This window comes from Syngnathoides biaculeatus, chromosome 15 (assembly GCF_019802595.1).
Source record: "Syngnathoides biaculeatus isolate LvHL_M chromosome 15, ASM1980259v1, whole genome shotgun sequence".
Classification (NCBI taxonomy): domain Eukaryota; kingdom Metazoa; phylum Chordata; class Actinopteri; order Syngnathiformes; family Syngnathidae; genus Syngnathoides; species Syngnathoides biaculeatus.
In genome coordinates, this window is record NC_084654.1 from 4,803,890 (window position 1) to 4,828,048 (window position 24,159).

Here is a 24,159-nt window from a genome sequence, read left to right on the forward strand (position 1 = left end):
CCCCACCCTATGTGTGGAGCTCAATAAAATGTGTGGTTTTGGGGAGACTTGGAGAGAGTCTTACGTGCGGGCTGAAGAATATGTTCTTCTTCCCCGAGTTCTCCCCAAACTGCAGTTTGGTAAAAAATAACTCTGCCTCTGTCTCAATCATTCTATCCTGGTGCCGTGAGCTTCTGGGTCCACATTGAGCGAGAAGTCCGTGCTTTGGACCTAACACCATTGCAAACTAATTGTTGCAGAGCATGACAGCATTTCTTACAGGTGCATATGTAAGCTTCTGAATGCTGTAGTGAGGAATGGTTGTGGCCATAATATGGAAATAGAAAGCCAATTATACCACCATAAAGTAGCCTCAATCAAGTGTTCCTCGCAAATTTCTGGCAGACGAGTATAAAGAGTACACAAAGCATTGTTCAAGAGCCAAGGGCCACCTGTGAAGAGCTTCAAAAAGACCTGGAATTAGCAGGTACTGTTGTCAAAAGGAAACAGTGAGTAATATATTCTGCCACCTTTGCCTGTATGCACGCACACTCAACAAGCAAGACCCCGTTGCTGAAAAAGAATATCAAAGGTTGTTTAAAATGTGCTGAACAACGTTTGGACAAGTCAGTTAATTACAGAGAAATCAGACTCAGCTTCATTGGCTAAATATCTAAACAACAAACAAGGACTTTGTCACCAGTAGTTGGAGCTGCCCTAGTTAAACAAACATGAGTACAAAAAATACAAGACAGTCAATTGACAGGAAAAGAAAATTTCAACTTAAAGTTGAGTAGTCTTCGAGCATTTAGAGCAGTTACTATGCCAATTAGCGCAACAGTCCAGTGGAATGACCGTTGTACAAACGGGGTCAAGACTTCAACGAGTGTATGCAATTTAAAGTGACTGGTCGTGCAGTTCGCTATCGCAGGGGTGCCCAATGCGTCGATCGCAATCAACCAGTCGATCTTCAAGGCAGTTATGGTCGATCATGACCGAATGCCAGGGGGAAAAAAAAAAAAAAAAAACGTAATCCACCTAATGGCTTGATTCAGGTGTGGCCAATACGGCAGTCATGGGTAGATTGACTGACATTCCGTTTGACCGATCCGAGTCTTTTCTGACATGTCACTGCACATGCGCACATAAAGGCGGGTTCTAGCAAGTTGGCATTCTATTTACCGGCTGTCTTTTGCTTTTTCCACATTTATCACTGCGATGCCCCCCGTCAGTAAATCGCGAGAGGCTTGCTACTTGAAAAGTAGATCTTGGGCCAAAAAAGTATGGGCACCCCTGGTCTATCATATAGAGGATGCAGGATGTCTTGAACTAGAGACGCTTGGACAAGAGGAGTTTGGGGATGATGGTGTTGAACGGAGACCTAAAGTCCACGGACAGGATCGTATAGGTTCCCATGCTGTCGAGGTGTTCAAGGATGAAGTGGAGATCTGTGTTGACTCCATCATCCACAGACCTGTTAGTTTGGTAGGCAAACTGCAGTGGGTCCAGCTGCGGACCTGCAATCCTCTCGAGATGGTCCAGCACGAGATGTTCAAGAGACTTCATGACCATAGATGTCAAGGCAACAGGCCTGTAGTCATTTAGACCAGAGATTGCAGATTTATTGGGGACCAGGATGATGCTGGACGCATTTGAAGCAGGTTGGTACTTCACACAGTTCTAGAGACCCGCTGAAGGTCTTTGTGAAGACTCGAGTAAGGTGGTCAAAGCAGACTGTGAGGCAGAATGGGGACGCAAGGTCTGGGCCTACCGCGTTTTCTGTTCAAGGAGGGTAAACAGAGGAGTTGGAGATGTTGAAGTAGCCGGTGGTACAACTTGGTGCGTGTGTGAAGTGAAAGTGTACCTTTCAAATCTGCAGCACAAGTTGTTGCACTTGTCAGAGTGCCAGCTAGCCCACTATTGTTGTCTACTAGGGGTATCGTCACTTGTAATTAGTTAGCAATTGTAATGCGTGCCAGACTGATTAGGAGTATTAGGGCCAAAATATTTTTCCAGCTTTGCTGCAAAATCCCCTTCTTTAGTCAGACGGTTTCTAGTATGAATGTATAGGGCCCTATCCCTGCTACGATATGCAATCCCTTTGGCCTAGCCTATATTTGACTGTAAACCATGGCTCGTTGTTATTGAAAACGGAAAAGGTTTTGTTGATCTCACAGAAACTGACAAACTGAATTTTCAGAAACTCCAGTCTGTGCAATTGAAATAATAATTTTGCCTAATTGGTCCACTTTTTCACTGATGTTACCAAAGGGTTTGCACATTGAAATTCTTCCCTGTATGTAGGTATTAAGTAGATTAAGCAGTGATCAGAGGATCCTAGGGCAGCGCGGGGAATGGCACAATATGCGTTTTTTTATTGTGGTATTTCAGTGTTCCAAAGTGTAATTTTCTCTCATCGGACAGTCTATGAGCCGTTTGTATTTAGGGAGTTCAGGGTTGAGTTTAGCTTTGTTAAAATCTCCTAGGACCATGAGGGGTGAATCTGGAAGTTTTTTCTCAATCTCGTTTGTTCGGCGAACATTCATAATGATTCAAAACATATAGCCAAGGAAACTCTCAATTTGTCTCAAAGAAAAAAAAGGTGGAAGAATGACACAGCCAATAACCTGACTTGAATCCAATCGAACATCTATGGAAATAACTGAAACTCAAGTTTCACAGAAGCACACGCAATCTTAAAGACTGATTGTGTGGAAGAACAGGCCAAAATCACCAGAGCAACGCATGTGACTAGTTTCTTCATAAAGGAAGAATCTTGAAGCTGTCATTGCAAAGGCTTTTGTACAAAATATTAAATAGGAGTTGGCATGTTCAATACTTTTCCCTCCTCTCATTTCACATAATTAACTTAATTTCTGGTCTTATTTGTTCTAATTTCTTTGTATGTATGGATTGGTTGGGTTGTTCCGAACAGCTGGTGAAATTTTCATGCCAATAGGACCGAATGTGTGAATATTCACTTCACCACATTCTGTTTGAATTTGCTTTTTGAGAGATGGAAAACGGGCAGCATGAACCCTGACTTAGCGATGCACTGGGCTTGATGAACTCACACATTCATGGTGTGCGCGCTGCCAGAGAGCAAGGATGAAATGGTGCGTCGTGGTGCAACGTGTAAGATGGACATTTGGCCTGATATGCCATGAGCTGAAAAGCATTCAACTCAAAAGCGGCATCTCGGTGATGTCAGAATGCACATCCAATAGAAGAAGAGCTGGCAGAGTTATTTCAGAGTGCTAAGAGCAATAGACCAACCAGTAGGAAAAACATGCATACTGCTTCCTGGTAGGCCGATAGGGAACGACTTCCATGTAGAGGTAAGTTTGCACCGGAGCGCTGTCGTCTATGCGTCCTGCTCCACAGTGAAGACCAAGAAAAGCAAGTGCAGCATGGAAAAAGGCTTTTACTCCTGTACATTATTTCCGTAATACAAGAACACTCAGTTGGGCACAAACCTTCACCAAGCCTGTGACTGGTAGGTGGTGTTGAAGTCCGTCAAGGTCCTTCCATTATAATTCAGCCATTTCTATTAATTTTCTATTCCACTTATCCTCACGTATGTTGCAGGTGAACTTAGGGCTATCCAAACTCACTTTGGGCAAGCGGTGGGGTGAACCCTGAAATTGTTGCCTGTCATTCTCAGAAAATCCCGGATATGCCGTTAAACGTTTTCTTCTTGGAAATATTAAAATTTTTCATTAGTTTTACTGTTAACATAAGTTTAAAAGGGTCCTCTGTCATCTCTATGCACACAAATATTACTGAAAAATGTATGAGAATAAAGTAAGTTTCTTTCAGCTTGTCCCTTTCGGGGTTGCCACAGCGTGTCATCTCAGATGTATGAGAATAAGGACTTAAAATAAAGAGAGGCTGTGTTGTGAACTGTCGTGAATTGGAATATTATTGCGTATTGTGGTTTCAAAGTTCTGTGAAAAGTCAAATTTGAATCCAGCTAAAGTGGTATAATTTTCTACACTGGAAATTCATAAATAACTTACGTTTCATCCTCGATGTACTTAAGCAGGGTGAGGGCCTTTCTGTGGAGAAGCAACAGGAACTGAGCCAAATAAGCACTCCGTAGGGAAAGGCCAGGCTTCAGCATGAATACCTAGGTATGACAGAATATCAAGGAAAGCTTTTGTAGAGAAAATTGGAAAAACCCCCTTGCATAACAAAGAAAAAGCATTTCTATTTTCATAAAGCACTACATCATGGTGTAGAGGACAGGTTTTCAGACTTTAGAATGGATCTTTCTGTTGTAGATGGTTGAGCCCATACAAAGATCAACCTCTAAAATACCATATTTTCCAGACGACAAGCCGCTACTTTTTTCAGGCGCTGTGAACCCTGCAACATATTTAACGATGAGGCTAAAATAGTTTCTTTTGTCGCTAGCAGCTATGACTTTAAAAGTACACCAAAAATGTATTCGAACGAAATGGTTCAAACATGACCATACCTGCATTGCACTCGTGTTTGGGCATACGGATATCCTTCCAATGTGGAGAAGAAGAAGGAGACTTTACTTTCAGCAGGCGTAGAAGAAAACTCTACCTCAATTAGCCATAGTTACCATTGGATGTGTGGATGACAACTGAGCTATTGAAAGCAGGATGATGCACAACTTACGAACGCAAAATATGTATTTTTAATTTGATGAATATAAAATCTTCACAAAAGATGGCCGCAATCGAAGGTCTTCCGGTGGATTTAAAACGCATAGTGAAAGAATCTACTATCACTTAAGGAGTAAAAGGCTGGATTGCTACGTGAAGAGAACAGAACAACTTCAGCGGTAACTCAAGATGAAAATGACATTGAAAGTGACTGAGGGACTAAAATGATATGGGAGGGTTTTAAAGGCCCTTAAATCCTGCTAATTTAGTGGTTTAGTTAACAGGAGGATGATAAAAACAAACTTTTCTGTTATGTTTGAGCCATTTTACGGCTGTCTTACAGTCACTGTTTGGAAATAAGGTATGTAAACATTTAGAAAGTCTGTGTGGATATCTGATTTTTACGATGTAAGAGTGTGTATGGTATACAGTATATCCGTAGTGTATGGTCTTGGGCAGTTTGTGTATGGAAAACAAAAAATAAACAAAACACTACACAGAGTGGACGCGGCCTAATAACCGGTGCTGACTGTTGTCCGGAAACTACGGTGTGTCTATTGATGGATTCCTATCAACTTGAATGCCGTGTTTTAAAATTATATTCCCATTAAAACACAAAATAGGTCTGTGGGGGATGGTTTGATTTGCTGTGCACACTCGCTTTATGGCTATGGAAGTGACTTGTTTTTATTTTGAAATGAAAAGAGATGCAGTGTACACTGTCACACTGGTATAACATCCCGCCAAGTCAACCCACAAATTAGCATTCCGTTTATGTACCAATCAACACTGTGGTTTATTTGTTCAAGTGAAAAGATGTACTGTATGCATCCAGCACGTTCGGATTCAAGATGCACATTAACTTCCAGTCACCATTTGAACGTACTGTGACAACATAGGATAAGATGTTAAAGCCAGGTTGACATTGAACACAGCAGCATTGTGTTGGCTGAAGGAGCAACAACACAAATAGAAAAAAAACAAAAAAGAGATTAGAACCACCTCATCGCTTGATTCAGGTGTGGCCAATACGTCGAGCGCATGCACATAGGCGCGTTCTAAAAAGTCAGCGTCGTATTTACGGCAGTCCCGTCATGCATGCCCCCAACAACAATACGTCACGATCGCCGACAGGAATGTTTGTTACAATGTATAGCTAGCTTATTGCCACTAACGCCGATGATGTTGAACTAAACTTTCAGCATCCTTAAAACATTGACATTATAACATTATAGACTGTTCATGTTTATTCTTTGACAGTCCAGTGCATTTAACTTTTCTTCAGATAAAGTGTGTCAGATCAAGAATTTTTATTGAGGAAAAATTTTAAATACCATTTTATATAATCTTCTATTAATATCAGTTGAAATTGGAAATTATCATTCTGAGTTTGAAATTTTAGTTTTCTATTTTAGTGATCTGTTTGTTTATTTTATTTTTAATTTACATTTACAATTTACGTTATGTTACATTAATCCAGTAAGCTATTTTAAGGTCTTGAGATTCCATCCCTAATCACACCTGCAACTTTATCTGCGAGCATGACTGACCACACCCGTACATTTTTCAAATGTGAGTGACTGCAGTAATACCTCGACTAATGAACATCTATACAAAAAAAATTTTGGTTACGAAAAGCCTCCCCATAAAAATTTTGTCGAGTTACGAAGGAAATTCAGGATATGAAAAAATGGCGCTGGATTCCAGCGAACGTAAACATCCTGCACTGTATCTTGGTTTGAAAGCGGCGTGATAAAGCTGCTCTCCCATTGGCTATCGCCAGAGCATCTTTCTGGTATCACATTGGCTAGGAGTGTATGTAGGCTGTTTGACTCAATGTACCCTGCGATTGGGTGGGAACCAGTTCAGGGTGTACCCTGCCTCCTGCCCGTTGACAGCTGGGATAGGCTCCAGCACTCCCTCGACCCTCGTGAGAGATGAGCAATATTAGGTCAGTGTATACCTATCACTGTATGCAAATGAATGGAACAGGTTTATTAAACAGTTCAGAAAATGGATGGGCGAACCTAGTATTAAGATCAAATGGGTAAAAGAAACTTACCTCATCTATAAATGACTTCACCAAAGTATCTTTATGCATAACATCTTGAAATATATTCCTATGAACAAAGAGGTTACTGTATTCCGGTTTTGGAATTACAGACAAATGTTTTTGAAACACAACAGCATAGGTCAGATTAAATATGCAGATAAATTATTAACTTACAGATCAGGTGTAAAAGTGTCACCGGTGGGGATGACAGTGTCAGGAGGTATGTCCTCTTCGCTGTCAGTCTTCCAAAGTGTATTAAGCTCAGACCGCATATAGGCACGTTGGTTGTAAGTATGCTCATGACAGGGTGGCATTTGCTTGACTGTGTTGATGTCGACGTCGATGTGTGTGGTTGGGTAAGGAGAGTAGAGAACCTGGCGGAAGGGCAGTACAAAGCTACCAGTGGAGTCCTAGAAAAAGGAAAGGAATGACTGACAACATACACAGACTGATTTGGAAACATTCTTTTACTTAAACTCCGAGGACAAAGCAAAAATAAATATATAAAGGTAAATGAACTGAGCTTTAGATGATCTGGATTTTTGGGGGCGATCACAGATTCCTGAGTTTAAACAAGCTGATGACTGATCCGATCACAAGATGGATCAATGTGTCCATTTAAATTACCTGTTAATTTACTGTGCATACTTCTATAAGTAATTACTCAAAAAATATACTCACAATAATGTATTGGGCGGCTTGGTGGCACAGCTGTAGGGCATTGGCCTCACAATTCTGAGGACTGGGCTTTAAATCCTAACCCTGCCGTGTGGAAATTGCATGTTCTGTCCATGCCTTCATGGGTTTTCTCTGGGTACTCCAGTTTCCGTCCACATCCCAAAAACATGCATTAATTGGACACTAAATTGCCCCAAGGTGTGATATGAGTGTGACTGTCCTTCTCCATGTGCCCTGCAATTGGCTAGTAACCAGTTCAGGGCGTACCCTGCCTCTTGCCCGTTGACAGCTGGGATAGGCTCCAGCACTCCAGCCACCCTTGTGAGGATAAGCGGCTTATAAAATGGCTAGTTAATGAATGTATATCTCTGTTCATCTACTTATGCCAGTGGGGCACAGTGAAAGGTCACCCTTTAGATGGCATTAAGTACATAAACTAATTCAGTGGTTTTCAAACTGGGTTTTTTTAAAGCCCCCCACCCCACCCCTCTCTAAATTTTCAGTGCCACTCCCCATCTGGAAAAAATTTCAAGCGGGTAAGTTTCATCTACAAAAAAAAAAAAAATGAGGGGGGGGGGCAAAAAAAGTTTGGGACTAAGTAATGTATCTAAATTTTGATACATCTTTGTTTTTTGGTGTGCGGTGTGATTTTTAACTTTAAAAAATGTTGCTTGGCTCCATAAAGGTTGGAAATCACTGCACTCGTCAGATGTATTCTAAACAGTCAGATCAAATCAACATTAAAACATGACAGAAATAACGGGTGCTAAGTTACTGTAATTAAATTACTTAACCCACACAGAAATTTTTGAGCATGATCCAACAGAATGGCAGCAAGTGTAAGCACATTCGTTAGTACGTACTAGCTTGCTAAGCTACATTACGTTTTGTTGCCTTCTTGACATCATATTAAAAAGACGTGAACAAACCTCAAGCAAGTCTTGAATTAAAGTTCTCTCCCAAGCACTGGTGACCACCAACACATTTTCTCCCTCATTTACTCCTTATAATACACACGACGTGATCGATTGTTGTCGTGCCCGTGGTAACGAGTGTATCCAGTCTCATTTGAGTTGACAGGATAAAGCCCAATGATCATAAAAACCGGGATACACACAATAAACATGATATCAGAATAGAGTGCACAAGATTTATATGACTTAGTTGACAAAACCCAATGCTGATAAAGTGCCTGGTGCTACCCTGAATCCGGTTTGTGTGTGTGAGAGAGTGATAGTGTGTATGTGGATTTTTGTGGTGCGTCAGAATTCAGAGTTCAGGTGGGCAAAGGACAGAAGACATTAAGTGGGCAAAGTGGGCAGAGTCCAGATTCCTGACAGCCTGATGAATGCGCCGATGTCTCCTCCCTGATGGAGGTAGCCAAAAGAGGCTGCGTTATGTATGGGTGGCATCCCCCGCTATGCAGAGGGCTTTTCAAGTGAGGCAAGTTCTGTAAATGTCCTGCAGGGGGGGAAGAGAGGTTCCAATTATCTTCTTGGCTGCCCTCACTATGCGATGGAGAGTCTTGCAGGAGGATGGGGTGCAAACACCAGATCACACATTGATGCAGTTAGTCAAGTTGCTCTGTATGGTCCCTCTGTAGAACGAGCATATGTTGGGGGTCAAGGCTCTGGGTCTTAAGGAAGTAGGGACGGTGGTGACCTTTCTGGGTCAGTGATGAGGTCTTATAGGTCAAGGAGAGATCCTCTTCGAAGCAAGAAACATGGTGTTGCACACACTCTCCATTGTAGCACGGTTACCATGTTCAAGGGAGCATGTTGGAAGTGCAATCTCCCGAAGTCCACAAGAATCTCCTTTATTTTTTCCGCATTTAAAGAGAGATTGAAGAGAGGTGGGAGCTGTATGTCACTGTGCATCATAGGTTAGCAGGATGAAGAGGGGGCTCAAGACACAACCTTGTTCTGAGTGATGGTGCTGGGTGTGTTGCTGCCAAGCTGTATTGCCTGCGGTCTACCTGTCAGAAGTTCATGCAGGCTGTTGAACATCTAACTAATGAGCCCCAGGTGGTCAAATTTTCAGTCTATTTACCACGTACATAGTATTTTAAATCTGACACCTATATGCAATGTGATTGTCAAAAAACAAACTAGTGGGACCCCACATTATGGCCTTGCTGGGATACTGACTGTTTCGGGATCTAGCAGGTAAAAAAAAAATAAATAAATAAATAACTTTTATCGTACAAGGTTTTGAGATGGTATTGACCAAGTTTGAAGGCAAACGGGCGAAACACGATGGAGTAGTGGCCGCAAATTGTTCCTGGATGGTAGGTTGAACACCTTACGGAAGGACAAATGCAAATGTATGTACCATACAAATATGGGAAAAGAGACCACAACTGTACTTTGAAAAGGCAATATGTCACCTACTATTGGGTTTAGGATAGATATTAGGTCGTAATAGGTGGATAAAAACAAAATGTAAGGCACTGGAACCATATTTGAGACGCACAATTTGCATGGTGGCCCAACACAACAAGTGCTGCACAAAAATGGAGGATGGGCTGAAATGTTGGCAAAAGGTCCACTGCTACAGCTGTACAATGAAAAGATAATAGGTCACTTCCTGTTGGTTTTTGAATATGTATTGTCATCAAGTCTTTGTTTGTATTGGGGTGCTATGGGGTGTCTAAATTTTCCATCAGCCTGGGGATGACGTAGCGCAAATAGGTCTTTGATAAAATGTTATTTCTTGTTTGGTGAAATCTGAAAAGTTTGAGGCAAATCAGGTAAAAGCTATGGGAGGAGTTTCCTCACTTTTTTCCTTCAGTCATGGGTCTCTTCCTGTTAGTTTATGCTTTATTTAGTAAGTTAGTTTATGGCTTGTACTGACTTTTGTGTGTCAATTTTCGAAAGTGTAGGTAAAATGTATCACCAAAATGTCATTTGATGTAGTTAGACACACTTCAAGAGCAGACTTTCGTGCAGATTTTTAGGGGGTCTTCTTCTTTTCTTCTTTTTCTTTCAGCTTGTCCCGTTAGGAGTCCCCACAGTATATCATCTTTTTCCATTTAAGCCTATCTCGTGCGTGCTTCTACCTCCGCTCTTGTAGGTCACTCTATGTTCCAGTTTCTTCTAGAAATAAGTGTTCACCACTGCCAATTCAATTCTTTTTGCAAAGACCACCACCATCTCCCCCTCAAAGTTCCTTTGCTGAATGCCGTACTTAGCCATCGCTTCTTCATCGCCCTGTTTCCTTCGCCAACATGTCCATTGAAATCTGCATCAATCACAACTCTCTCTGGGATGCTCAGGACTACTTCGTCTAGTTCATTCCAGAATTTCTCTTTCAACGAGGTCACATCCTACCTGTGGGGCATACCCGCTAATCACATTATATACAATACCCTCAATTTCAAATTTCAGCCTGATCAGTCAATCTGATATTCTTTTCACCTCCAAGACATTCTTAGCCAGCTCTTCTTTTAAAATAACCCCTACTCCATTCCTCTTCCCATCTTCTTCTTCTTCTTTTCCTTTCGGCTTGTCCCGTTAGGGGTCGCCACAGCGTGTCATCTTTTGCCATCTTAGCCTATCTCCTGCATCTTCTTCTCTAACCCCAACTGCCCTCATGTCTTCCCTCACCACATCCATAAACCTTCTCTTTGGTCTTTCTCTCGCTCTTTTACTTGGGAGCTCCATCCTCAGCATCCTTCTACCAATATACTCACTCTCTCGCCTCTGAACATGTCCAAACCATCGAAGTCTGCTCTCTCGAATCTTGTCTCCAGAACATCCAACTTTGGCTGTCCCTCTAATGAGCTCATTTCTAATCCTATCCAACCTGCTCACTCCGAGCGAGAACCTCAACATCTTCATTTCTGCCACTTCCAGTTCTGCTTCCTGTTGTTTCTTCAGTGCCACTGTCTCTAATGCGTACATCATGGCCAGCCTCACCACTGTTTTAAAAACATTGCTCTTCATCCTGGCGGATACCCTACTTTCACTGCAGATCACATCTTAAAAATGGGAACTAGAACAATTTTCCTCCATTCTTCAGGCATCTTTTCGCCCGCTAGTATTCTGTTGAATAAGTTGGTCAAAAACTCCACAGCCATCTCTCCAAATTGCTTCCATACCTCTACCGGTATGTCATCAGGACCAACTGCCTTTCCATTTTTCATCCTTTGTAGTGCCTTTCTGACTTCCCCCTTAGTAATCATTCCCACTTCCTGGTCCTTCACTCTTGCCTCTTCAACTCTTCCTTCTCTCTCATTTTCTTCATTCATCAACTTCTCAAAGTATTCTTTCCATCTATTTAGCACACTACTGGCACCAGTCAACACATTTCCATCTCTATCCTTAATCACCCTTACCTGCTGCACATCCTTCCCATCTCTATCCCTCTGTCTGGCCAACCTGTAGAGATCCTTTTCTCCTTCTTTTGTGTCCAACCTGGTGTGCATGTCTTCATATGCCTTTTGTTTAGCTTTCGCCACCTCTACCTTTGCCCTACGTTGCATCTCGATGTACTCCTTTCGCCTCTCCTCAGTTTTCTCAGTTTCCCACTTCTTCTTCGCTCATCTCTTTCCTTGTATGACTCCCTGTATTTTGGGGTTCCACCACCAAGTCTCCTTCTCCCCTTTCCTACCAAAAGACACACCAAGTACTCTCCTGCCTGTCTCTATGATTACCTTGGCTGTCGTAGTCCAGTCTTCCGTGAGCTTCTGATGTCCATCGAGAGCTTGTCTCACCTGTATCCGAAAGGCCGCACAACATTCTTCCTTTCTCAGCTTCCACCACTTGGTTCTCTGCTCTACCTTTGTCTTCTTAATCTTCCTACCCACCACCAGAGTCATCCTACACACCACCATCCTATGCTGTGGAGCTACACTCTCCACTACCACAACTTTACAGTCAGTAATCTCCTTCAGATTACATCGTCTGCACAAAATATAATCCACCTGCGTGCTTCTACCTCCACTCTTGTAGGTCACTATATGTTCCTCCCTCTTCTGGAAATAAGTGTTCACTACAGCTATCTCCATCCTTTTTGCAAAGTCCACCACCATCTGTCCCTCAAAGTTCCTTTCCTGGATGCCGTACTTACCCATCGCTTCTTCATCACCCCTGTTTCCTTTACCAACATGTCCATTACAATCTGCACCAATCACAACTCTCTTGCTGTCTGGGATCCTCAGAACTACTTCATCTAGTTCCTTCCAGAATTTATCTTTCAACTCTAGGTCACATCCTACCTGTGGGGCATAGCCGCTAACAACATTATACATAACACCCTCAATTTCAAATTTTAGTCTCATCACTCGATCTGATACTCTTTTTACCTCCAAGACATTCTTAGCTAGCTCTTCCTTTAAAATAACCAATACTCCATTTCTCTTCCCATCTACTCTGTGGTAGAATAATTCAAACCCTGCTCCTAAACTTGTAGCCTCACTACCTTTCCACCTGCTCTCTTGGATGCACAGAATATCAACCTTTCTCCTAATCATCATGTCAACCAACTCCTGAGCTTTTCCTGTCATTGTCCCGACATTCAAAGTCCCTACACTCAGTTGTAGGCTCTGTGCATTCCTCTTTTTCTTCTGACGATGGATCCGGTTTCCTCCTCTTCTTTGTCTTCGACCCACAGTAGCTGAATTTCCACTGACGCCCTGCAGGTTAGCATTGCCGGGGGCGGGCGTTGTTAACCCGGGCCACGACCGATCTGGTATGGTATTCTTTAGATGAACGCTCATATTTGTTTGGCACAGTTTTTACGCCGGATGCCCTTCCTGACGCAACTCTCTACATTTATCCGGGCTTGGGACCGGCCTACAGATTGCACTGGTTTGTGCCCCCATAGGGCTGCATTATTCCTCTTCCCATCTACTCCGTGATAAAAAAAAAACTATTTAAACCCTGCACCTAAACTTCTAGCCTTACTCCCTTTCCACTTGCTCACTTGGATGCACAATAGATCAACCTTTCTCCTCATCATCATGTCAACTAACTCATGAGCTTTTCCTGTCATAGTCCCAAAATTCAATGTCCCTACACACAGCTATAGGGTTTCTACATTCCTCTTCTTCTTCTTCCGACTAAGCCGCTTTCCTCCTCTTTTTTGTCTTCAACCTACATTATCTGAATTCCTACCTACGCCTTGTAGATTAACATTTCCAAGTACGGGGTGTAGGAACCCTGGGCCACGACCTAACTGTTGTAGAATTCGTATGATGAACGCTCAAATATGTTTGGCATGGTTTTACGCCGGACGCCCTTCCTGACGCAACCCTCTGCATTTATCCGTGCTTGGGACCGGCCGACAGGTAGCACAATAATGTGCTGCCCAACGGGCTGCAGATAATCAAAAAGAAGCAATCAAATAAAGCCAGCACAAAAATACACAATTTATATACTACCTAATCTATGTTAAGGTTAAATGAAAGCGATCACAATAAACACAGTCAGTAAGGTACACAAATCACATACTACCCATGTTAAAAATTATAAAGGATATGACAATTTACAGGATACTTGGATGGAAGTGAGTCAAACCACAATGGCCCTCACTAGTAGTTCAAGGTTGAGTCGACGATTGATGTTTGCTCCTCGTTGTATACTCTACGTAGGTAATAACGTTAATAACGTGAGCACACTGGGCTAACTTGGGCCGAGCAGCTTCAACGCGAACGATATGGCACTCATTTGGGTCCTAAGATAAGACTTGTTAAATTTCCTAAGTCCTCACGCCCCTCGTCGTACAAGTTATTCAGTTGCTCACGTTCTATGTTTCTTTGACATTCACAAATTGTCACAAACGTGTCTTGTTGTTAGCAAGCTGAGCGAAGGAGTACTAGGCCGATAAGCAAGTTTAAGTTGGTGTTTCCACTCGCCCATCTTGTTATTGGTACTCACTATCCTCGTATGTTGTTGTATTTGATGTTTTCCTCCTCAGTAAATACAATTATAATGTATCCTGGTTCAACTTTCTATGCCGGTGATGTTAGCGGTCTAAGCTAGGATAACTTGGGCCGAGCTGCTTCAACGCAAACGATACGACTCTAATTTTGGAACTAAGGTTGCACAGATGGTGGTTTTAGTCCACTGAAGTCGACGCCAGGAGCATCCCACGTCGAGGATTCACAACATTCAGTCCAAAATCAGTAGGATTAATTGAATTATAATAGGGCTGGTCAGAGCCTTCTGTTTAAGTTGTAGGAAGGCGTAACGGGGTCTTCTTTTTCTTATGGGTTGTCTCGTTAGGGGTCGCCACAGCGAGCATCTTTTTCCATTTAAACCTATCTCGTGCATCCTCTTTCACAGCCACTGTCCTCATGTCCTCCCTCACATCATCTATCAACCTCTTCTTTGGTCTTCCTCTCGCTATTTTGCCTGGCAGCTCCATCCTCAGCACCCTTCTACCAACATACTGACTCTCTCGCCTCTGAACATGTCCAAACCAAGTCTGCTCTCTCTCACCTTGTCTCCAAAACATCCAACTTTGGCTGTCCCTCTAATGAGCTCATTTCTAATCCTATCCAGCCTGTTCACACCAAGCGAGAACCTCAACATCTTCATTTCTGCTACTTCAAGTTTTGCTTCCTGTTGTTTCTTCAGTGCCACCGTCTCTAATCCGTACATTATGGCCGGCCTCACCACTGTTTGTAAATTTTGCCCTTCATCCTGGCGAATACTCTTCTGTCACATAGAACACCAGACACCTTCCGCCAAGTGTACCCCTCCGCTTGGACACAGCTTCCTTACCACACTCTCAATTTCTCTGTATTGTTGACCCCATAATTTGAAGTCCTCCACCTTCGGTATCTCTTCTCCCTGGAGCTTCACTATTCCTCCTCCACCCCTCTCATTCATGCACTTATATTCTGTTTTACTACGGCTAATCTTCATTCCTCTCCTTTCCAGTGCGTACCTCCATCTTTCTAACTGTTCCTCCGCCTGTTCCCTGCTGCATCTGCGGTACTCTTTCGAGGCATGAAACCATACTGTTGCTCACAGATACTTACTTCTGTCCTGAGTCTAGCCTCCACTACTCTTTCCTATAACTTCATTGTGTGGCTCATCATCTTTATTTCTCTTTAATTGTGCCAAAAAATAAGAAATTAGAAAATTTTTCACCAGGCCCGATGTCCGTGCAAAATTACATGAGTTTTTGTGCATATTTAAGGCCTCAAATAGGGCCTTGTTTATTATGTATAAAATAATAGAGGAACAACAGGGCCTTGGAGCTGTAGCTGCTCAGGTCCTTTTTCTGGAATACACCAACAATAGTGTGGCCAACACAGAGTTGAGACTCAAACTAAAACAATTTCGAAAGTAATGCGCAATTTTTTCAAAAAATATTTTAAAATAGTGAATAGAGCGCATTATATTTAGGTATGGATGAAAAATAAAAAAATAAAATAACATTGTTCGTCATATACAGGTATATAGAGTGGTGAAAAAAAAGGTATACATATAAAATTCGATAAGATATTCAATCTCTTATATAGTTTACAGTAATGTGCGCCACCAACCTGAACTCTGAACGCTGACCTCCAGGGAGTGGGGGGCTTTGCATTTTACGATCGTTAGTGTAGCATACTTGTTGCTCCTGCACATGAGTTTGTTTTAACCTAAACGAAGACAAAAAATGTCGACTACAAGGGCTAGTTGTGCAGGTGCTTTTAAAATAAATCTTTCACTCCAGCCGATGATGCGGCGAAACTGGAAGCAAAACAACGTGAGCTGAAACTACGTAGTACGATCATCTTTAAAAAAAAAAAAAAGGGATAGCGCACACAATTGAAATGCTCGCTTTTTTTTGAAAGTGCCCATTACGCTCATTTCTACAGTTTGAGCTTTCGTTTTAATCGCGACCTGATGCTATGAAAAGCTACCCGAACGGGGGCAAGAGGCAGCGCTATTAGCACGGTGGACCTTCCCTACAAAGCGTTGACAATAATGGCAAATAAAGGGAACCAAGACCCTTATGATTCAAAAACTGTTTCCTCACAAACACCATTGATGGCACAGAGCAGGGGAAGGGAACCTATGGTTCGCAAGCCATGTCTGGCTCTTTTGATGTTGCATATAGCTCACAGAGGCCTTATCACTGCATACTGTACAATGCCATTTCTGTCACGTAAGCAACACAAATGAGCAGAGACAGTTTGTCTGAGTGGGGTTGCCGTAGTTCACAGTAGCAGTCAATCTGCGCAGGCGTACAAGGGTCCAACGCAGAGCAGGTCACAACAACTAATTGTGCAAATGATCACTCAAAGAAAAAAAGATGGGGAGGTCTGCAGTTTTCGGCAAGACTGGACAGCGATTCACAGATGGAGGAGTATGCCAAAGCATTCGTCCCGGATGTTGCCAAGGAACTTTTTGACAACTTTTCGCATAAAGACAAGAAAATCAAATGACTAAAAGACATGCTATTGTTAGCAAGAAGTGTTCACCATCGTTCCTTCATGACAGCAAATCAAATTGAATTACATTCATGATTACCGGATGGAAGTCTCAATGCCTGCATGAAGCTTAATCAAACTGCGTAGGAAAGACTATAAAGCGATCAGCAAAACCATGCAGCACCAGAAGTCACATTAATGGTAAGAAGTCCTTTTGTGATCATTGATTAGCAACATCATAATGTTATTTAAAAGAATTCAGAGACTTATTGTGCTCTAAAAGTGTTGGTTCTACATAAATGCTCAAATACATTTGTATTTAGTTTTTTAAATATTCCATGGCTCTTTTGAAATAAGATTTTGGAATTCATGGCTCTCTCGGCCTAAAAGGTTCTCGACCCCTGGCACAGAGGATGACATGCTGTGGGAGCAAGATGCGATCACTGATAATGAATGCAGGAGGCACCAGAATTAGACCAAGTCATCAATGATGAGTTTGACAGTGATGCTTCAAAGATAGCTACAATGGAAATTTTTTAGAATGGAAATGAGTTGGATGCTTCTTTTGAAGTCTTGGCCTAGGACGTGTATTGTTGTGGATAAACTGCACTATGCACAAACATTAATCCAAAAAATGTTTGTGTTAAATACTGTAGTTTATTTATTTAAGACTGTAATATGTGTTATCAACAGTATTAATAAAATGTCATGCCATCGTTGAGCATTTATTTTAGTTGGTTGAGGGATTCTGTTCTGACATTTGCAGGGACCAGAAGCATATCCTATGACCTGCCCCAAGATTATATTACCGCTACATCAGCACATGCACAAAGATGATTATTAATGATTGTTGTACAGACGATTTTTTGAAAAAGAATACAAGTACAAACAATAAAAGTACAAACCTAGTGTAATAGAAATACAGATAATTCGTAACATTTTGAGCATATGGATAGCAGCAAATTGGTGGTGCACATTGGTAGATGGGTTTTCCTGATTTTTTAGGTCAACTTTGGGGGTGCGCATTATGCTTTAGGATGCATTATACTCGAGAAATTACGGTAAGCCATAGAGGTCTCATCAGGTACAGGTTTTGGAAGTTTCTTACCTTTAGGAGACCCTGAACAAAAAGGCCTGTATCATATTTGAAGGATGAATCTGCCTTGCAAAGGCGCGAACATTTCTTCTCAGCAGAAGTGAGAAAGAGGCAAAGTGTTCGTACAATCTGTAAAAATATATTTTCAAAAATAATAAACCAAAAAGTTGAGACTTTAAACCATCATAAAAATATTGCTTATTTCCACTATGAATAGAAAAAAAATCCAAACGTTAGAAATGCTTTGACTTGACACATGAACCTCATCCATCCATCCATCCATTTTCTGAGCCGCTTATCCTCACAAAGGTCGCGGGAGTGCTGGAGCCTAACCCAGGTGGTATCGGACAGGAGGCGGGATAGACCCTGAAATGGTTGCCAGCCAATTGCAGGGCACATGTAGATAGACATATGTCGCACTCACATTCACACCTACAGGCAATTTAGAATCTCCAATTAATGCATGTTTTTAGGATGTGGGAGCAAACCAGAGTGCCCGTAGAAAACCCACGCAACAACAGGGAAAATATGCAAACTCCACACAGGCGGGGCTGGGATTCTAACATTGGTCCTCAAAACTGCGAGGCTAACCGATTTCTCACTGTGCCCCCACATGTGACCTTGAGGTTGTCAATTCCAGCACACAGTAGACACATTCAGCAAATATAGTGCTATGGGTTTCATGTCAACCCTCAACAAAACCAAATTTAAAGAATTGCTGATGCTTTCTTTTTTTGTAGTGCTGTTCTTATTAAAATATATGGAAGTATTTGAAAGGCACAACACATTTGAATAAGTCTACAACAAGGCCAGGTTTATGATACAAAAACATGGCCAACACTTTTTTATGCTATCAATATAACTTTCAACCTGTAAAACTAACTCCAACTTTAACATTTTGCAGCGATTTTTTTTTGAGCTGACAGAAGATAAACCGAACAGAGTATACCCTGCTAAAAAATTTCCATAGAAATTCTATAGAAATCTATAGAATTCTATAGAATTTTTACAGAACAACTTGTTCGATAGAACTTTGGCTGTGGCACACTCATTGACTCTTACCCTACAAGATTGAGTACAGTAATGAAAGCTGAAGGTGCTGCGACAAAGTACAAGTTTGAGATATTATATTATATTATATTATATACAGGGATGAGAATGACCAATTTGGAAAAACACTGAAAATGTCTCTCGATGGGGTGGGGGGGGGGTTGTTTCCTCCTGGATATTTTTTGCTCCTATCGGAACAAAGAGTGCACAGCACTTTGCCGGAAATGTCCACTTTTTGTATGTGTTCGGTTAGACATGTTGATACCGTTTTCGGTGCTATCTGCACGGTTACACTATTTTCAAGCCATGCCCGTCTGAAACAGTTTTTGATTCCAGCATCTTGTCAATTGCCCTCGCTCGATCTTCATCCTTTTTTTCTAACACTTCCGCCATCGTAAAACTTTGAACACACCGTGGCTCAGTTCGCGCGATCTAAGTCCCACGCGCCATTACTTGGCTAACTAACAAGTTACACTGCGATTTCTGAGAACCGAGAACACATGTACATGGCAATGGTGAAACTCGATTAACCACTAACACGATTGGATCGTTATACAGTATAACTCTGTTGTCCAATCGAGTAATCTGCCGCAAACAAGTTTTAATGTTTATGTCGCAAAATGGAAATATTCACACTACCTAGCAAGTTAGAACAGCCTATGATAGTCGTGCTTGTGCTAGCACTAAGATGAACTTGCAGCTCGGAGCCCACCACCAAGAGGCAGGCGCATGATAACCCCCACCCCAACCCCACCCTGAAATTTTCTCAACGGATTTGCGCTTATCTCGAGAATGGTCATTTTGGTCTGAAAAAGTCTGAAATCCGCCGATCGGCGGAAAATTCTCAATCCTGTATATAGCATATTTATACAACCAATTTATCGTTCATTTTTTCTCCTTAAAAGAGTTTGAGTTTTTTTTTTTTTTAAATTGTTGTACACATGATAGGTCGCAAGGCTTTTACATCACAAAAGCTTGCCATTTTAATAGGCCCTGGGATGTGTAGACTTTTGATTAACTGTAAATAGTAAAACATATACACAAATGTCTGTGTGTAGTCACGCCTCTGTTGAATTACCTTGTTTACTTTCTCTGGGTTGCTTCCAACTACTATTGAACAGCCACAAGTCTGGAGATGAGAGCTGATCGCCCTGAATCACAGAAAAGGTGTTCAAATCGCAGACAATCAGCAACATTAGAATCAATTCACAAGCAAGGAAGCAGAGGGTTTGAGGTGTGCCCTTAAATACATCTCCATTTGTGCAGTCAATTAATAATCATCAATTATCAGTTAACTTATCAGGAGCTTCCAAAGCCATGACCTCACCTGGCTTCCCGATATTCTTTAAAGACATAGTACTTTTTGTGTATGTAAACTTTTGACCTCAAAGAAAATAATATAAAATTGTCAAAGAAATTCTCTCTATTGTGACATTTGACAAAATTAAATAATTTTGGTGATCCTGACTGACCTAAAAGAGGTGAGGTTTAGTCTAATTTGACTTCAGTGAGACAAAAAAAAATGAAATGTGTCTTTCTCCACAGTGTATGTAAACTTCTGGCTTCAACTGTGTTATTGCTCATGCAAACAGATGACGAAGCTGATCAACTAAATGACTACATCCGGGAATACGAGATTTCCATTCAATAAATTTTGCGCAATCTGGGAGTAGTCTAAGGAAATTGATTATTTAGAACATGAAATGTATTTCATCAAACCTGAGAAACTGTGATGGGTGTTTTTGCATACTTAAATAAATCATTATAAAGGCAGGTGAAAACAGCACTGCTGTCCATAACTGACGAGTACCTACAGGTAAAGTTCGAGGCACCTGTTAGAATGGATCTGTATTTCTGAAGCCAGAAACAAAAAATATTACAATTTATAGTCTATTCAAAGATGCAACCTTGGGTGACTGAGGAGACAGTCAGATATGACAACACTTCTTTTAACTCTGCATTTCCTTACATCTGGTACATTCCAGGGTACTGTGACAATAGTTTGATACTGGCCTCTCCCACAGTAAATTTTCGGGTGTGGTGTCGCAAGTTTTAAACGCATTGTGATGCAGGATGGGCATGAGGAACATCCTTAATCCCCGCCCCCTTTTTCATGTGTATCTGTGCGCAGGTTTGTAGCTTGACGAGTTGGAGCAGGGAGCCTGATACAACCAATCATCATCAGTTGCATTCTTAAACTAATCCTGAACTCCACCTTGTTGCCAGATTAATTAGGATTTTACTTTGTCAATTGCATTCAGCTCACGTTTATGCTCTCGTTGCCAGTACCTAATCCCTGTTTATTTCCTTCTCAGAGTTCCTGCACATTCATCCTCGCCTGCATTCCTGCATCTGTAGCCCTCTTGCTCCCCTGTCCATATTTAACCCCCTTAAGCTATTCCTTAAAACAGCTATAAACATTCCTCACAATAATCTGCCTCTGACCCATGTCTGCTCTTGGGTCATCTACTCTCTACCACTTTAGTACCTGTTGCTAACAGAACACACAAGATGGTAAAGTAAAGAAATTTATCGTCCAATATTTGAAATTTTAGCAAAAGCTTGCAATCATAGTTAATCACATGCAACATGTCCACCAAGAAAGCACAGAAGCTATTAGAGTCAGCACATAATTTAGCTCTTGCTATTTGGGATCTGAGTAAATCAGGTCCTAAGAGTAAATGCCAACTGATATCATCAGCATGAGCCAAGATATGCACTATATCCTCCTCTTTCCAGTTTATGGCTTTTATGATGGTAATCTGACTGACCAAAAATGATCTACACTGACTAAATATTAAATCATCTCAGTTGTTTGTGTTCTTAAACTATCTTCAGCTATAAATCTTCTTTAACTTGAAAATGAATTAGTTTTTACTACAGAATGTTTTGCAGCCCAGCAAGATGCTTTAATAAGCATCTGAAACTCTGAGCAAAAGTAATTTAGCCTGGTCTTTGGCTGGAGGAAACCTCAGATACATTTAGTCCATTTACTCACAGGAGGACTGATGGGTGTAAATCTGGCACTGATTATCATCTGTTATCATTCGCTAGGACTGGAGTACTTACTTGTGGAGGAAATCTTCATGGCAGCTGTCTCCAATGTCATCATCATTTAGCACAGTTTCCTTTACCTAGTCAAACATAGGGAAATAAGTGAGACATTTTAGGAAGAGGTTTAGGTGGGGAAAAAATGCATACTAGGATGGGACAAACGTACAGGATTCAATGGCTCTTATTATTACCGGACAAACACCTGCCACTGATAAGGACAAAAAAGGACACCATGCGCACACCCCGAACCTCTAACGAGGACCTGCCTTCTGGCCAAACTTGGAAGCTCGATCCCGCCTGCCTAGATTGTTCTCAAGACTTGTAAGTCCAATTTTGCAGTCTATTAAAATTAAAGATTGGTGCATATTTGGGTTAAATTAATGAAAACATGAACCCCCCCCCTCCCACGTGCATGGCCATGACAAGCTCATTGACAGGCTTTCATATCATAACTTTCTAAGATGATGTTCATCTTTCCTCATTTGTGTTATTTGTTGCCTTGCATTGCCCTTTTGTTGTAGATTCACTGGTTGGATTCCATTAAAATACCGATAAAATTCACGATGTGCATCCTTGTTTTTGTGTTTGAGTTCAGAAGAACAAGAAATCTTCTGGTGACGGAGAACTCGTATTTGATAAATAATACCTAGCAGCCTTCAGAGTTTTTTTTTTCTTTTTGAGACCGAACAATAATCATTAAAAAAAAAGGTGTCCCACCATTTTCCCTAAATGTCGGCTTGGCTGAGTGTGTCATACGGTCACCCGGTGTAAAAATTGCACCCAACATATCATGCAAGTGATTCACTGAAGCAAATCCTTGGCAAAACAAGCCGAAAGTCACACTATTCCAAATTTGGGGTTTTAACATTTGTGTTATTTCATTTTCTCTTTAATCTTTTGTTTTTTTTAATACGAGACAAATACGTTTACTCACATCTATGTCTTCAGGCACATTGTGCGTCTTCATGGAAGCAAACAGCTCCATAATAGAAACAATCTCTAGGCTCAGCACTGCAATGATGTTATAGCCCTGAAATTAACAAAAACATTGCATTCACAAATAACCAAATCAATCAATTTATATTTTCCACATTGTTTTAGAATCAAGTTCAGTCTTTATGAAAACAAAATAAGCTTGACAAATAGGTGTCAAATATCTTGATTATAAAGTAAATAATACAATAATTGACAACTTGTGTTTTCTGTCAGTCTAGGATAGAAAGACTAAAATGTTTCCATTTCTGCTGATAAGGTAAAATGATATTTTTCAAGGAAGGCCTGGATCTATATATATATATATATATATATATATATATATATATATATATATATATATAAAAGAGGGTATAAGTACTAGGGTACTTATAATTTATATATACTTGTAATTGAAATACTTTTGCAAGATGCAATTTTGTTTTTGGATAATACTCATGCATTTATGATAAAATTCTGACAAATGCACAAGGTCGGATTTGATGAATCTATGCTGTATGAGCTAGTACTTATCCAAATTTGGACTGTTCCGTAAAGACTGAGGTCAGTGTCAACTTGGGAAATTGATGGTATTGCTTTGTAATGTTGTAAATGCACCCCTAGGGAACACAACGGAATACTAACAGGCGAGAAGATCCCTGAACAATGGAGGAAAAGTATGCTAGTTCCCATTTTTAAGAACAAAGGTGATGTGCAGAGCTGTGGGAATTATAGAGGAATAAAGATGATGGGCCACACAATGAAGTTATAGGAAAGAGTAGTGTAGGCCAGAAGTATCAGAAGTAAGTATCAAGTAAGGTTTTGTGCTTGGAAAAAGTACCACAGATGCATTATTTCCCTTGAGAATGCTAATGGAAAAGTACAGAGGAGGTCAAAAAGAGCTACATTGTGTCTTTGTGGATTGAGAAAAAGCCCATGACAGAATACCAAGAGAGGAACTGTGGTACTGCATGCGAAAGTCTGGTGTGGTGGAGAAATATGTCAAAATAGTACAGGACATAAATGAGGGCTGCAGAACAGTGGTGAGGTGTGTCGTAGGTGTGACAGAAGAATTTAAGGTGGAGGTGGGACTGCATCAGGGATCAGCTCTGAGCCCCTTCCTGTTTGCTGACAGATGAGGTACTGGAATCCCCTTGGAACATGATGTTCGTAGATGACCCTGTGATCTGCAGTGAAAGCAGGGAGCAAGTCAAGGAACAATTAGAAAGATGGAGGCATGCACTGAAAAGGAAAGGAATGAAGGTTAGCT

At 41.2% G+C, this 24,159-nt stretch overlaps 1 protein-coding gene across 3 annotated transcripts in view; it reads right to left on the reverse strand.

Moving 5' to 3' along the window:
* c9orf72 (C9orf72-SMCR8 complex subunit) overlaps positions 1-24,159 on the reverse strand; it is a 44,366-nt gene that overhangs the window by 14,586 nt on the left and 5,621 nt on the right. The window contains exons 3-10 of one of the 3 annotated variants that reach the window (XM_061844159.1): positions 22,852-22,947; positions 21,933-21,997; positions 19,942-20,014; positions 17,826-17,942; positions 6,844-7,079; positions 6,679-6,736; positions 6,459-6,543; positions 3,999-4,108 (exon numbers count right to left, since the gene is read on the reverse strand). In XM_061844159.1, coding sequence (XP_061700143.1) covers positions 4,017-4,108; positions 6,459-6,543; positions 6,679-6,736; positions 6,844-7,079; positions 17,826-17,942; positions 19,942-20,014; positions 21,933-21,997; positions 22,852-22,947 — 822 coding nt within the window. In that variant the 3' untranslated portion in view covers positions 3,999-4,016. The remainder of the gene's footprint in view (positions 1-3,998; positions 4,109-6,458; positions 6,544-6,678; positions 6,737-6,843; positions 7,080-17,825; positions 17,943-19,941; positions 20,015-21,932; positions 21,998-22,851; positions 22,948-24,159) is intronic. The other 2 variants (XM_061844157.1, XM_061844158.1) reach the window with 2 other exon arrangements.